The sequence below is a fragment of the Nannospalax galili genome, unplaced genomic scaffold (genome assembly GCF_000622305.1).
Source record: "Nannospalax galili isolate Female #2095 unplaced genomic scaffold, S.galili_v1.0 scaffold1258, whole genome shotgun sequence".
NCBI classification, from domain to species: Eukaryota; Metazoa; Chordata; class Mammalia; order Rodentia; family Spalacidae; genus Nannospalax; species Nannospalax galili.
Window position 1 is genome coordinate 159,842 of NW_008341370.1, and position 16,657 is coordinate 176,498.

Consider the following 16,657-nt stretch of genomic DNA (forward strand, 5'->3'; position numbering starts at 1 on the left):
AAATATAATTAAAAAAAACTAACCCTCTCCCAAATTTACCCCTCCCCCGAAATACAGCTGTGAGCAGCAGGAGCTGAAGAGGAAAGGTATAAACCCATGGGCAGAAAGAACCAGCTACAGGGAGTGTGAGCCAAGCAAAGGTCTCAGGAAAACAGAAACTGAAGGAACAAGCTATCAGCAAGAGAGAAACAAGAGTGGACGGAGTGAAGGAGGCAGGCCAGAACAAAGGAAGACCGGAAGTCAACCCAACAAGCAAGCTTGGCTCCCTTGCTGTGCAGCCTACTGGTCAGTATACCTCATAAGCAACATCCCCCCCCTTTTTTAAGATAAATTATTGAACTTCTACCGTTTATGCTCAAGCCACAGCACATGTGTGGAGGTCAGAGGACAGCTCTAGGGAGTCAGTTCTCTTCTTCCACTTTGATGTGGCTCTAGGGTTAGAACTCAGATCACTGGCTTATGCCACAAGCACATTTTACCCGTTGAGCCATCCCACTGGCCTTAGACTATCAACCATCCAGTTTTCCAGTGAAGGAGCTGGCTTGTTTGTACATCAGAGAGGACAGGTTCTCTGGGAGGAAATAGGATAAGAGACCTCAAAAAGCCTTGATGTGAGTCTGTGACTTAGGACATTGGTCATAAACCTCATATGCTTGGTTTCTTTAAAGCACTTCCATAAATTTAGCCCAATTATTATCATAAACACCCCTCAATGCAGTGGAAAGGTGACGACAGTAGTGGGATAGAGACAGTGGAATGACTGTTTGCAGGGAGGAAACCAAGGCTCAGGGGGGCTAGATAACTAGGGCAAGGTCGCTCACCTAGTCAAAGTCAGGGTTGAGATATGTGGACTTTAAGGCAAATGTTTTTCTATGCTTCTCTACAGCTCTCCGTTAGTCGGGTTTTCCATTTGCCATGAATCTTCTGGGTCCTAGTCAAGCCATGCAGACCTCAGTGCTGCAGGAAGCCCTAGGGACCCCACGTGTGCTGCACAAACCACCTGCTGTCTCCTTACCAAGGTGCTTCTGCAGGAAGGCCAACATGGCTCGCACCATAATCTCCTGACCTTCATAAGGATCCAATGTCCCTCGAGTGTGACTGGAGAGGAATTTGGCAATCAAGTTGCCAGTCACAAAAGCAAAGTCGGTTTGGCTCCGATGAACAACGCCACTAGAGGAAGAGAGAAACAATTGGTCGATGTGAGGTTAGGCATGCTCATGTAGCAAGCACCTTTTGTGTGCAAGGGGATTCCCGTGCATCACATGTAATTATCCCAGCAGCCATCAAGGAAGCACTTCCTCCTGTGAAAGCATCTCAGGAGGAAAATGGTTTGCGCAGGACACACGAGTGATAGGGAACAGAGACAGGATTTGAACCCCGGTGAGGCTGGCTGCAAAGCTGGCTCAACTCCTAGACCACAGTGCCTGATAACACATGGAATGCAGGGATAACAAAGGGTCAGCTTGTTAGAGGGGAGCAGGGAGAGGGAGGGAGGTATCCAACACCTGCCTTACTGTTACGTCACGGCTTTTATCTAGTGACTCCAAACATTCATAAAATATATGTCACTGTCAGAACAGAATAAACAGGGAAAAGAAAACTTGCTTTTATTTAATTTAATTATCAAAACAGTGAGGGCATGTAGAGGTGGGTTTTAAATTAAGTCCTTTGGCTGTAAATATATTCACTTATTCATTCATTTGCGGTGCTAAGAGTTGAACCCAGAGCCTTGCATGTGCTAGGCAAAGGCTCTACCACTGAGCTACTTCCCCAGTCCTCTAAACACATTTTATTCACAGGTGAAATTCTTACTAGAGTCACTTTGAGCTAAATTACATAATTCAATTGAATAAGTGACAGAAAATCTGAATGCTAAAGCATCTGATGAGGCAGAAAGTTTGATTTTTTAAAAATTATGAGCCAGGCTTGATAGCGCATGCCTTTAATCCCAGCACTTGGGAGGCAGAGGCAGGCAGATCTTTGAGTCTGAGGCCAATCTGGTCTACATAGTGAGTTCCAGGTCAGCTGGGGCTACAGGCACACCCTGTCTCAAAAAGACAAAAAACCAAAATTTATTATTTAAGGCACATTAAAAAAATATTGGACACTTGAGTATCCAGTACTCAATTTAAGAAATAAGCTGGGCATGGTGGTGCATGCCTTTAATCCCAGCACTCGGGAGGAAGAGGCAGGTGGATCTCTGTGAGTTCAAGTCCAGCCTGGTCTACATAGTGAGTTCCAGGACAGCTGGGGTGTCATAATTGCTTTGGCTTAGGGCTAAAATAATGGCTCAGCAGTTAAAAGTACTTGCTGTTCTTGCAGAGGACCCAGGTTCAGTTTCCAGGCCCCCATATGACAGCTCACAATGGTCTGTAGCTCCAATTGCAAGGGATCTGATGCCCTCTTCTGGCCTCCAAGGCACCAGGCACACATGCACATACATACATGCAGGTAAAACATACATACACATTGGTCACAAATGACCAGGTCTGACTGGCTTGGAGAACTGCTTGGGCAGTCCTGCCTATACCAATGCTATGAAGTTAAAATGAAAGAGGTGGAGGAGGGCGGTGGGCTGGTTAAGGGCACTGGTTGCTCTTGCAGAGGACCCAGGTTCAAATCCCAGCACCCACATGGTGGCTAACAACCATCTGTAACTCTAGTTCCAGGGTTCCGACACCTTTTCTGACCTCTGCAGACACTGCCGACACAGGTACACTTACACACATGCAGGCAGTACACTTAAACACATAAAATAAAACAATAAATAAAATATTTTTAAAAAATGGAAGAGGTGGGGCTGGCCCTCGGAGAAGCTAGGCCAGGGTGGGCAAGGGGACACGCTGCCACTCTCAGTAGACTGGCATGTGGGGGTTTGGTGAGCCATGTGTTTCTGCTGCCTAGTGAACCAAAGGTACCCAAGTCTTTTTGATGTAGGGACTGGGCCCCTGATGCCTGTGAGCTGTGAGGCTTGAGCACAGGGAAGGAGCAAGTCAGGGAACACTCTGGTGACACAAGTGAGGAAAATGTGGTTTCATTTGGTCAGAATTAAATGGGTTTGTTCGATTTGATTTACTTTGTATTTCTGAGTCAGAGTCTCATGATGTTGCCCAAGCTGGCCTTGAACTTTTTTGATCTCCCTGCCTCAGCTTCCTGTGTACTGGGATTATAAGGATATACCACCCCGTTCAGCTTTCATGAGTGGTTTTTGGAAGAAAGCCTGTTAGGGTGACGAATCTGGGTATTCATGAAAGTTCTATCAATCTTGTGTTAAAGTCTACTACAACCATACTCTGAAAGACGTAATACAATTCCTAAACGAGGCTAGAAGTCTCTGGAACCCCTCAGACCCAACACAAATGTCCCCACACCACTTTTCCAGAAAGTACCAGGTAAATCCCACCATGTAACTGGATAAACTGTTAAAGAAATCACAGGAAGTAGAGCTGAGCAGAGAAGAGAGACACATGAAATCCTAAAGCAATTATCATTTTAGAATTCTGGTAGTATTCTGATATGCTGCTAATGGGTAGAAAGTTCTGGATAATCCAAAAGAAATGAGCCAACTGATAAAAACGGATGGGACACTAGGTCATGTCTCTGGGGGGGAGGTACTCACAGGACAGTTATGATCCTGGACTGTTCATGCTGGGAACATATCTTCTTCATCAAGTTCACGCTCTCCACTGTCTGGAATTTCTCAGCATTGATAAAGAACACAGGGCCCCGGGCCTTGGGGTAAAAGTCATGTTCCAGAGGAAACATCCAAGCATCCAGGGCCACAGCACACCTGGAACAGACAGACATTTGGAGCTGTCACTAAGAAACTCTGGCAAGAATAGTTGGGTGACAGGGGCGGGGACTGGATTCTTCCCTCCAATGAGCCAAGAAAGTTAGGAAATGGGTGCCAGGACCCACACCCTTTGGATCTTAAATAGGGCTCCCTTTTACCTGTCACTAAAGAACTTTCTAGAATTTAAACTCTGAGAGCAACAGTCAGAGCTCCTTCCATGGATCTAGCCTCAGGTGACAGACTCCAGTTCTGCAGAATGGCACTTCATTCATTTAATCATTCATTTGTTCAAAGTTCACTGAGTGACTACTGTGTGCTTAGCCCTGTGCTTTGGATACAGAGATCAATGGCAGAGTCTTTACTGGGCTCCCAGGGAGCTCCCGGGCCAGGAGGGGAGACTGAGAGAAAGGGTAGCAGAACTACAGTGCAGTGCCCTAACTGCACAAGATACCATGTATGCCCAGAGCCTGGGTGGCAGGTGAGGATAGGAAACCTTCTTGGTACTAAGGACCAAACTATGGCACTATGATCAGATGTCCACACTCTCCATCTTCTCCATCTCAGCAAGGGAAACTCACTTCAACTCAAATGATGGGCAGAGTACCGAACACCTTCCTTTCTCCTTTCCTTCACTGTGCACATCATAAAGGCAGACCATGCCAACACATCTGACTCCACTGATTCTCTCCAACGTCACACAAACCCAGGCCCTCTGCGGCAGTCTGACATGGCCTACCTCCAACCAGCCTTTGGTCTGTGATACTGCTCCCCCTACTCCCCGCTTAAAATCCTTTAATAATGAGATAGTGTCCTTCCCGGGTTTGCTCTGAACTCTGTGATCCTCCTGCCTCAGCCTCCTGAGTGCTGGGATTATCATCATGAATAGTGAGATTATCAGCGTGTGCTATGCCCAGCTATTCTCACCTGTCTATTCTTTATTGCATTTGAGTGCTGAGGATTCCACTGTGTTAGCTTCTTTACTGGTCAGCTTTCTCCCACAATAACATAATTTCATGAAGTCAGAGATCTTATTTTGTTGATCACCACTGAATCCCCAGCCCATCAAACAGTACCTATAGCATGATATTTGTGTAATAAATTCCTGTTGAATGAATGAATGAATGAATGAATGAATGGTATGTGAGCTGGGGCAACAGCATCAACAGGCACTCACCGGAACTGAGTCTCCTGTGCCAAAGCCAGAACAGCTGTAGCTCCTCCAAATGAGTGTCCCATCACGGCTACTCGGCTCATGTCAATGCTGCCCTGAGGGAAGTAGAGAACTTAGCCAGACACCCAGGACTGCCTGCCTGTTTGGGACTTTCTCAGGGGTAAGAGAAGAAACTGGAAGGGAATGAAGTAAGGGTATGATGCAGTAGGTAAACCCACCAGAGACAAAGCATTACAGCATCTGTTTGAGGTGCAGTTGTACACCCCTATCATCCCAGCACCAGGCTGAGTCAAGAGGATGCTGAGTTCAAGCCCAGCCTGGGTTACACAATGATACTGTCACAAAAACAACAAAGGAACCTCTGGGGTACAGCTTAGAACCCCTCAAAGAACCTCTTTTTTAAAATTTTATGTGTATGAGTATTTTGCTTCTGGAACTAGAGTTACAGATGGTTGTGAGCTGCCGTGTAGGTGCTGGGAACCAAACCCAGGTCTTCTGCAAGGGCAGCACGTGCTACTGAGCCATGTCTCAGCCTGAGCATCTTGTCTACTAGAGAGCCAATCCTTGGTGTGATGGCCTTCTGAGGACTGTTTTTCATCTTGACTTTGTAATTTGCCATGTGATAATATTGTCTGGGGTAAGCATTCAAATGTCTGTCAGTAAACAGAAGTTGACAGGCTTCCATTGGTTATTGGTCTGAGAGTGTGCTGAGAAGCAGCTCTCTCCATCCTCCATAGTTCCTGTCTCATGAGCTGGTCCTCAGGGATGCCACAGAGCACCTTGAGGGGCTCCGGAGAATCCTGTGGCCCCCCATTTTGCTCTGAAGTGAGAGCTGCTTGTACAGAAACCAATTCAGGTTCCACTTCCTCTCTGCATCTGTCCTAGTTTTTAGCCCTGGCCCAGGGGAGAGTCTGTTCTGCTGATCTATTTCTGCTTGCTCCCAGAAACCTTTAGGGCATAGTTATATATGAAAAAAAAGCCACCACGGCTGCCTGAGATGAGCTGGGGAAATCTCTCTAGGCTTTGCAGGCTGGTCTCTGCTCAGAAGCCTTGCTCTTTCCAACGTCTAGCTCAAGGCTGTGTGCCTAATTCTCCTGCTTTAGGACCTTCAGATCAGCAAGCAGGGTGGATGGCCTCCTTGGCTTTTTTAAATAAGTGAATGTGCTCATGTCCCTCCTAAATCAGAAGTACACAGAGAAGTCTCCCACCTACAGTTTCTTTCTCACATAGCTGCTGCTTCTTTCCCAGAAACTGGTACAGCTTCCCAGCACGCTCACAGCAGAGGCCTCTGCAGCGAGTAAGTGTGAATATGCGCACTGTGAATATGCGCACTCCCCTTTTCCACGTGGTTCTCCTGCTAAAGCCTTTGCATAGCGATTTAAGTACAGAAACTGCTTCCTTGAGCTTCCCTCCAGCTACATTTGACTTCGCTATGGAACAGACAGCTGACTGCTCACCAAATCGGTGCCTGGACACAGCTAGACAACTTCTGTGGTTACCTGTGGCTTTCCTGATGGTCCTAGCCAACAAAGTGTGTGGGCAGAAGCGCTATCTCCACTTCCAAGTGTAGTCCATAAAAGTTCCTGGGCAAGCTCCCTGCCCGTGCCATTCCCCTGCTGAGTGCATACAGTACATATGGGACTCAGGAGTGAAGATGGCAGTGCCCCAGAACAAAGCCCAGGGCAATGGGGGGCTCGGTGGTAGAGTGGCTCTCAAGCATGAGCAGGGCCCGAGGTTCAACCCTCAGTTCTGACAGGAGCCTGGGTTCCTGAACTGCCTCTTGCATCTGTGGGCTTTGCATAGGGGAGAAACACGTCCTATTGGATGAAACCACTGAGAGGCTAAATGCCTGCCTGGCAACTAGCCTTCCCCAGGGCTCTTACTGGACCACTCAGGCTCTTGACTGCTCTTATGAACAATGTGGGCATGAATATGCACCCGTCATACCGCATGACTGGAAACTACTGGATCAAGGAAAAAGTGCTTTTCTGTTATGCGAGGCTCCTGCCAAATTGCCCACCATGGGGCAATTCTCTCACCAGCAATGGAGGGTATCTATTTTCCCACAGCTCATCAATAATCAGTTTTTAGAGCTCACCCAATCCATCAGCTAAAATGACTCAGCTCTTTGATTCTGTTTCCTCAAGAGGCTACATCTGAGGAAATCCACCTGGACGGCGGTCTGCTGTTCCCTGATCTCAGGATCTCAGACACTGAGTCTGCACTGCAGTGCTGGGTGCTCTGCTTCTCCACCCACCAAAGAGCCCCTCAAGCCCCCAGAGTCCAGGCTTTGCCTGTCCAGGCCTAAGTGTCTTCCTTTAAATGGATTTTCTAAGAGCATGTAGAACACAAAATTCAGGCCTTGGCATCAAAAGCCCCAGGTTAAAGTGACTCCAGCACTTTCTCAGCTGAGTACTCTTAGTAGGTACTTAGCCTTTCTCATGCTTGGCTTTCCTCAGTGTGCAGAGGTACTGATGAGTATATCATGAGTTTATGTGAAGAGCTCTTACCACAGCAACATTCTCATCCACACAGTGGAATGTTACATAACTATTAAAAATAGGCCAGAAGCAGGTGTGGTGGTGCATACCTATAATTAATCCCAGCACTTGGGAGGCAGAGGCAGGCGGATCTCTGTGAATTCAAGGCCAGCCTGGTCTATATAGTGAGTTCCAGGACAGCTGGGGCTACAGGGAGACCCTGTCTCAAAAAAAAAAAAAAACAAAAACGAAAAACAAAAAACAAAACAGCAACAACAACAAAAAAACAAAAACAAAAAATAAAAAAATAAAAATATGCCAGAAGCAGGCATGGTGGTACACACCTATAATCCCAGTATTGAGGGAGAGGCAGGAGACTCAGGAATTCAAGGTCAGCCAGCCTCTGCTACATAGCAAGTTTGGGGTGCATAACCATGAAATCTTGTCTTAACAAATCAAGAAAAAAAGCCATAGAAAAACATTAACTAGCCAAGTGTGGTGGCTCACACCTATAATCCCAGCACTTAGAAGGTGGAGGCAGGAGGATCATTCCAGGCCAGTTTGGGCTACACAGTGAGTTCTAGGCTAGCCTGGGCTATAGAGTAAGACTATCTTAAAAAAAAAAAAAAAAAAGTGGAATGGGCACTGGAGAGAGGATTCAGAAGTTAAGACCACTGACTGTTGACCTAGGTTTGGTTACCAGTACCTACATGGTAGCTCACAACTGCTGTAACTCCAGTTCTAGGGGATCTGACACCATCTTCTGACCTCAACTGGCAATGCATGCATGGGTGCACTTACATACATGCACGCAAAACACTCATACATGGTTTAATCTGGAGAGTGAGGTTTATTGCTTGTAGCCAAGATGGTTCTGATGACTGTGCAGCAATGGGTTCTATAAATGGCCACCATACCTTCAAAGTCTTCAGATCCAATCCACCAGGCAGCACATTGAGGACAGTTTTCCCACTGGAGACTTCCTGCAAGATCTTCAGCACGCGCACGCACTCTCTTACCCGCTGGTGCACCTGCAACACAGCCGGTCCCAGTGGGAGTTAGAGCACTCCACAATCCCCCAGCGAGAGCCTCTGCCACCCACAGAGCCAAGGCAGAAGGCAGTGGGGATGGGAGTCTGCCCACCACATCTCAGCAGCACTGCAGGCCCCTTGCGGCTCACTCAGCCACTACTTAATGGAAGATGGAGTTGGCCCAGAAGTTCAGGTTCCACCTGCCTCCCCATAGGGTTGTCAGGATAACCAAATGAGGTGATGAATATGAAGCCATTTTGAAAACAAAAGGAATTGTGCATCTTTTGTCTGCAAGCCAGTACTGAGTTCTACCTGTCCATGGACAGCACACATCTGTTGCTTCTGTCCTCCACCCCTTCTCCTGTTAGCTATGCCTTTGAAGGACTGGCCTTGCCCCACCCCTAACAATCTGACAATGTATTTCTGATGGGAACCTTCATTTTGGCTCTTCTCCGCAGGTTAGGAATCCCTCATCACGATTTTTCAAACTTGAGCTTGGTTTAGAGAGAGTAGACTGGGAGCAACTCCCAAAGAGCCTTGTCCTCTGCTGATGAGGCTAAGCGTATGTAAGTTCTGAGATGCCTAGTGTTCATACAGTAAGCCATCTCAAGATGAGCCTCACAGCAGAGACAGGGGTGAGCCCACTCTCGGAGAATAAGTCCTGGTGTCATGTCAGGCTGCTTCCAGGTGCCTTACTCTTCCTTCTGCCGACTTACCTGAGCCCATCAGCTCCCTTTCTACTCTATGATGTAGCAAGCTCAGACCCACTAGGATTAAGCTTTTGAGAAAGATTAGTTAAAAGTCTTGCTTGTGGTTGACTCAAGGGCCATATGTTGAAGGCCTGGTCCCCACAGAGATGCTAAGGGAGGTTGGGCCTTGGGGCTGGAGAAATGGCTCAGTGCTTAAGAGCACTGGCTGCTCTTCCAGAGGACCCAGGTTCAGTTCCCAGCACCTGCATGGTGGCTAACAACCATCTGTAACTCCAGTTCCAGGGGATCCGACGCCCTCTTCTGATATCTGCGGGCACTGCACAACATGGTACACTTACACACATGCAGGCAATACACTCATACACATAAAATAAAAATAATAAATATTAAAAAAAGAGGTGGAACCCTGTGGGAGGTCTCTGAGTCACTGAGGATGTGCCCAAAAAAGACTGTGAGATGACATGATGCCCATCCATCCCTCTCCTGCCACCTTGGACTTTCACCAGAGCCCAAAGCAATGGATACACCTGAGCTTGGACTGGAATGTCCAGAACTGTGGGCTAAGCACACCTTTTCTATTGTCATCTGGTTACCTCAGGCATTTTATTATAGTGACAGAAAGCTGACTAGTACGGTACCTACGGCAGAGGGGACAGGCATTTTGACTCTTCTGCAGTGAGTACTAACCTACCTGGGGATTGCGAACGTGGAATTCCTTCTCCCCTTCCTGGATTCTACGGAAGGGGATCCATTCCTCCTCCAGTGACTCAGTGGGCTGGCTATCTTCTGGGGCCTGCTTACAGAAATACGTGGTCGAAGCTGACTGGTCCCTGAAACACACATGCCATCAGACAGAAAACAGAAGGTAATAGTGAGCTTGCTTCTCCCCTTTACCCATGCCTCCCTTCCAGCCAAGTTACGTGGGCTCTCTACTTGGTAGGGAAGGAGATCTGGGGGCATGCAAAGGAGAACAGAAAAAAACATAGGTTCTAGAGACAGACCCAGGTTTGAGCCCCGAGTCAGCTGTGTGACTCTTGGCAAGCTATTTAAATCTCTGAGCCTTGATATTCACCTCTTCAAAATGGGTATAACACCTATTATTAGCAGGATTAGAAATAATACATTGGCACTGGGGATGTAGTTCAGTGGTACAGTGTTTGTCTGGAATGCTTGGGTCTAATGTGTAGTACCAAAACCAACAAATAAAAACTAAAAATAAAATTATACATTGATAAGTTACTACCCTATATCCCAGCTCAGCACAGGTTCCTCAGGAACCATAGTTCACTGTGACTGTCCTCTCTTACCTGTGCTCCAGCACAGCAACCACAAAGCCACAGGAGGCCAGCTCCATGCAGAAAGCTGAATACAATGCCCTAGAGATTCACAAAAGAACAGAGAGAAGAGATCAAGAGGACCACCAGCTTTCACCCCAGCTCCAGCCCGGCTCTCCCAGTGGCTACCTCAAATGACTGGCCAGGCAGGTGTCATGGGGTGGCCTTCTCCAGGTATTTTCCCCAGATAGCACAGCCTACGTTCCTTCAGGGTGTGTCTGCAGATCAAGCGTCCATCTGGGGTACCTCTTCACCCCTGAGTCAGCTCACACCAACTCCAAATATATTCTGGCTACACTAATGCGTTTGTGTGTATGCACCTGTGTGTAGAGGCCAGAGTTTGGCATCAGGTGCTTCCCCACCCACTCTCCACCTTATTCAGGGTCCCTCACTGAACGTGAACATACAGTTCAGCTAGACTAGCTGGCCAGTGAGCTCCAAGCTTACAGGTGGTGCTGCCACGCCGATTTTACGTGGGTTCTGGGGATCAAACTCGGCTCTCACACTTCCACAGTAAGCGCTTAACCTACTGAGCCATCTTCCCAGCCCTCCGATGCTTTTTTATTACTCTATGTGGGCAGATACGTTGTTGTTTGTTTGTTTGAGGCAGGTTTTACTCTATAGCCTGGACTGTCTTGGAACTCAAGACAATCATCTGCCTGAGTCTTCCAAGTGCTGACGGTGCAGGTGGGAACCATGTCCAGCTTTTATACTATATGTCTTCCAAATCAGCTGATAAGCTCTTCAAGGACAGGGATTCTGGATGTTTCTTTAATATGCACCTCATCTGCAAGTCAGTGTATGGATTTTTTCTTGTCTCACCACCAGCTTTTCAGAAAAAAGTGGGGTCTATGGCAGGTACTGCTGACTGCTTACCTCAAATGCCCATTTTCCCTTCCTCCTTAAGAACAGACTTTGCTTTTCAGAAGAAAACATTGTTGTGGGGTGGAAAGTTAGCTCAGAGGGTGAAGCCATTTGCTACACAAGCTTGACAACCCAAGTTCAATCCCCAGAAACTATGGTAGAAGGAGAGACCTGATGCCTAAAAGTTGTCCTCTGACCTCCACATGTGCACTGTGGTACACATGTGCTGGCACTCACAAACTCACATAACACACACACACACACACACACACACACACACACACACAAGTAAATAGAAGTTTAAAAAGAGGAGCTGGTGTGGTAGTGTGCGCCTTTAATCCCAGTCCTTGGGAGGCAGAGGCAGGTGGATCTCTGCAAGACTGAGGCCACCCTAGTTCACATTGTGACTTCCAGGTGGGCTGTGACTAGGGAGACCCTGTCAAAAAACAACCAATGAAAAGACAGAAAAAAAAAAAAAAAAAGAGCTGGAAAGATGGCTTGGAGATTTTAAGAGCACTCACTGCTCTCACAGAGGACCCAGGTTTGGTCCCCAGCACCCACATTAGGTGGCTCACAACTACCTGTAACTCCAGTTCCAGGGAGTCCAACACTCTCTTCTTGCCTCCATGGGCATCTACATACATGGTGCATCTACATACATTCAGATACACACACATACACAGAAAATAAATAAAATATTAAAAGCAAAATTAAAAAAGACAACAGTCATTTCATCAGAGTATTGTATTTCCAAGCCACCCTCGAAGCCATGTTAGTCTGTGGCTCTATCTATCTATCTATCTATCTATCTATCTATCTATCTATCTATCTATCTATCTATCATCTAGCTATCATCTAGCTATCTATCTATCTATCATCTATCTATCTATCTATCTATCTATCTATCTATCTCATCTATCTATCTATCTATCTATCTATCTATCTATCTATCTATCTATCTATCATCTATCATACTGGGAATTGAACCTAGAGCCTTATGTATGTGACAGATCATTTTATTTGTCTCTAATTTATTTATTTTTATTTTATAAGTATGACTATTTTTCTTGTATGTATGTAAGTGCCAATGTGTCATGCAATGACTGGGAAGGTCAGAAGAGGTCAGATCCCCTGGAACTGGAGTTACAGATGGTTATTAGCTGCCATGTTGGTGCTGGGAACAAAACCTGGGTCCTCTGCAAGAGAAGCCAGTGCTCTTAACTGCTGAGCCATCTCTCCAGCTCCTAAATAATTTTTTTAAATCACACAAGGAGTAGTGAGATGGCTTAGTGGATAAAGGTGCTTGACTCACAACACTGGTAACCTGACGTTGATCCCCAAAACCCATATAAAAGGTGGAAGGAGAGGACCATCTCCACAAAATTGTCCACTGACCTCCACACATGCACCTGCATGCACACATAACAATAATAATTTGAATTATTTGTTTATTTTGGTCTTTTTGAGACAAGGTCTCCCTGTAACCCCAGCTGGACTAGAACTCACTATGTAGACCAGGCTGGCCTTGAACTCATGGAGACCCACCTGCCTCTGCCTCTTGAATGTTGGCTAATAAACTAATTTTAAAATACACACATACACACACACACACACACACAGAGGCTGGAAAGATGGTTCAGTGGGTACAAGCACTTGCTGCTCTTGAAGAGGTCCCAAGTTCAGTTCCCAGCACCCACTGCAGCCTGTAACTCCAGCTTCAGGGGATCTAATACCATCTTCTGGCCTCCATGGGCATCCTCGTGCACATGCACATATACACACATGCACATATACATGCACATAAATAAACAATAAAATGAGTCTTAAAGAAGAAAAAGACAGGTGTACCTTGATAGCAGAACACTTGCCTAGCATGCACATGGCCCTGGGTTCAATCCCAAACACTGCCAAGAAATGAAGAGGTTTTCAGCCAGTTGGGGTAGAACACAACCATCATCCCAGCACTCAGGAGGCAGAGACAGACTATCAAGAGTTCAAGTTTGCTGGGTGTGGTGGCACACGCCTTTAATCCCAGCACTTGGGAGGCAGAGGCAGGGGATCTTTGTGAGTTCGAGGCCAGCCTGGTCTACATAGTGAGTTCCAGAACAGCTGGGGCTACAAGGAGACCCTGTCTCAAAAAGACAAAAAAAAAACAAGCAAACAAAGAGTTCAAGGTTATTCTCATTTACAGTTACACAGTGAGTGCAAGGCCAGCCTGGGCTACATGAGTCCCTATCTCAAAAGTCAGGCATGCTTCAAAGAGTTCAAGGTTATTCTCATTTACAGTTACACAGTGAGTACAAGGCCAGCCTGGGCTACATGAGTCCCTATCTCAAAAGTCAGGCATGCTTGGCCCACACCTGTCATCCTGGCACTTAAATATGCATTGCAGTTATGTTAAGTACTGAGAAGTACAGCGTGTACTGGAAAACTTAGCTTCAAATATATAAGGATTGGGTTGGGCATCCCTCAGAAAGGGACATGCAGCAGCGCATGGTGGTGCATGTCTTGAATCCCAGCAGAGGCAAACAGATCTCTGTAAGTTTGAGGCCAACCTGGTTTACTTAGCAAGCTCCAGGCCAGCCAGGGCTACATAGTGAGACTCTGCCTCAAAAAAAGACAGAAAGGAGCACGCCGACCAGGTGTGGCAATACACACCTATAATCCCAGTACTGGGAGGCTAAAAAGAACAGAATCAAGTCAAAAAGCTATTGAAATACTTCAGTTAGAAGAACAGTCATCCATCCAACAAATATTTATTGGGTATCTATAATCTTCTAGCTATACCTGAGGCGCTGGAATGGCAGGATCGTATTTGATTATGTTTAGTTTTAAGACAGGGTATCACTGCGGAGCCTACACTGGCCCTGAAATCATGATCTCTCAGCTTCAGCCTTCCAAATGCTGGAATTCATTCAGTCCATTTTAGACAGGTCTCCAAGGCTAGTGTGAACAACAGTTTGGGGATGGGGGCTTCTGATATGTGCAACACCCTGGACATAAACCAGGCATATATATACTCATGGATGAATGGACAGAGAAATCATTAACAAAGTTAAGTAGGAACACACATACTACAGTTATTAAGCTATATAACACACCATGGTGTAGACAGCAGATATCATGGAAAGAATCCTGAATAGACTCTGAATTATGAAGTTGAGGCCAGTTACCCGAAGTCTGGTGAAAGGGATTATAGGGTTTATCATCACCACATCCCTCCATGTGTTTAAAGGGAGGGAACTGACACAGGTGTCCACCTAGTAAGAACCGATCTGAGACCTCACAAACCACCATGTGGGAACCACATCCTCATTCGACAGATGTTGAAATCTAGGCTGAGAGAGTTCTATAACTTTCCCCAGCTCACACAGGACACAAGTACCGTGGGTGGGGTTTACGGGTTAGACTGCTAGCTCTGTCAACTCAGGCTATCATATCCCCCAGACCCACAACACAAGCAGAGCCCCTCAACACAGGGGAGCAAACTGTGACTCCCAAGCTCTTCCTAATCCTTCTGGCTGTTAATATAGGGAGAAAGAAAAGTGCACATTTACATAACTGCTGAAACAGGAGACGTGAAGGCTGCCAAGGATGAAGGCACTTGGGAAAGGCCTTCTAGAGACAAGCTTCCCATGCTGTAGGGCACAGCACAACATGGGGTCCTGTAAGTGTGGGGGTCATAAAAGACCTAGCTATAGTAAAAGCTTTCTGAATGTTCAAGGACCAAAAATTATTTGAAAAGCAAATGTGCAATGAATCCATGGGGTTCCCGGCAGCGCTGGCCTGCGCCGCGTCCTGAAACTTCCCTGCAGCCTTGGTTTCGTACACACTGAGCAATGTGCACGCTGTCTGGCCATACAGCGCCATTAAGTGCTAACCCAAACATCTGGACTCAGATGTGAGACTACTGTATGTCAAGAGCTGTGGTGTTTCTACTGTGCATACAAGGTTTTCTGCTTCTACAGAAACATTATGGCTTAATTATGGAAAACAAAAACTTTTAGTATTTTCCTACCATTCCTCAAGATAGGAGTATTGGAGCTGGAGAGATGGCTCAGCAGTTAAGAGCACTGGCTGCTCTTGCAGATCCAGAGTTCAATTCCCAGCACCCACATGGCAACTAACAACAATCCGTAATGGGATTCGATGCCTTCTTCTAACCTCCACATGCATTGCATAACATGGGTGCACTTATATACATGCAGGCAATATATTCATACACATAAAAAATATTTTTAAAAAAGATATGAGTATCAAGTTAGTGTATCTTTGGATTGTATTGTGTTAGAATCTTGGATATTAAAGACTACTGTTTGAGTTGCTAGCTTAAGTTTCATAAAAAAGCATTAAATGGATCTTGGCTTGGGATTAAGGCAGAATTTTCAACAATTTCTGAAACAGCCCTAAACATACTGCCATTTTATATTGTGTATTTATGTGAAACAATGTTCTCAGCCTTGATGATCACAAAACCAAAACATCAATCAATTGTGGAAAATGTCAATGATACTCTGGGTCCTACAGTATCAAATATTTGGCCAAGATTTAATTATTTATGCAAAAATAAATAAGCACATTCATCTTATTAGTATAATCATGCGTAGTGGCACACACCTTTAATCCCAGCACCCAGGAGATAGAGGCAGAGGCAAGAGATCTCTGTGAACTCAAGGCCAGTCTGGTCTACAAAGTGAGTTCTAGACCGGCTGGGGCTACAGGGAGACCCTGTCTCAAAAAGACCAAATAAATAAATAAAATAAAATTCTTTATGATTTATTATCAGCAAATGTTTGCTTTGTATGCCTATTTTACAGACCTACATACCTGGGTCTATAAAAAGTTTTTCAGGCAGAAAGTACTCATAAGAGGAAAACCCTCCGGAAGCCCTGGTCTAGAGAAGGTCGGCCCAACGCTATGACAGGGGCAGATGGAGCAAACCAGCAGACACATGGAAACATCTGTTATTCTGCTCTTCTAGAGGCTGTAGCCCATAAGATAGAGTGGCTGTCACTACACAAAGGACATGGTCAAGAGACAGAGCTCTTACCTGAAGCCTCCCAGGCCATGGGACAAGATGATCAAGGGGTATCCAGATTCCTTTGTCTTAAAGGGGCCATTCCAGCTAACAGGCAGGCGACAAGATCCTGGTGGAGACACAGGCTTTAGAATCTCTGGCTGCCTGGGAGCTGTAATCCCAAGGGCAGCCTGAGCAGAGGTGGGGGAGGGGAGATTGGCATCTGTGGTCCGTCCTGTCCTCTCCCTCTTGCAGGA

The 16,657-nt window shown here is 46.2% G+C and overlaps 1 protein-coding gene across 3 annotated transcripts in view; it reads right to left on the minus strand.

Annotated features, from left to right (window-relative positions):
* Nucleotides 1-16,657, minus strand: part of Pafah2 (platelet activating factor acetylhydrolase 2) — a 34,075-nt gene that overhangs the window by 8,431 nt on the left and 8,987 nt on the right. For all 3 annotated transcript variants that reach the window (XR_003850113.1, XM_008836795.3, XM_029565226.1), the window contains 7 exons: nucleotides 16,434-16,530; nucleotides 10,493-10,561; nucleotides 9,877-10,015; nucleotides 8,362-8,475; nucleotides 4,968-5,059; nucleotides 3,620-3,790; nucleotides 1,016-1,170 (listed from right to left, as the gene is read on the minus strand). Coding sequence is in view for 2 of the 3 variants with exons in the window: in XM_008836795.3 (XP_008835017.1) it covers nucleotides 1,016-1,170; nucleotides 3,620-3,790; nucleotides 4,968-5,059; nucleotides 8,362-8,475; nucleotides 9,877-10,015; nucleotides 10,493-10,561; nucleotides 16,434-16,530 (837 nt within the window). In the remaining variant the exon portion in view is untranslated. The remainder of the gene's footprint in view (nucleotides 1-1,015; nucleotides 1,171-3,619; nucleotides 3,791-4,967; nucleotides 5,060-8,361; nucleotides 8,476-9,876; nucleotides 10,016-10,492; nucleotides 10,562-16,433; nucleotides 16,531-16,657) is intronic.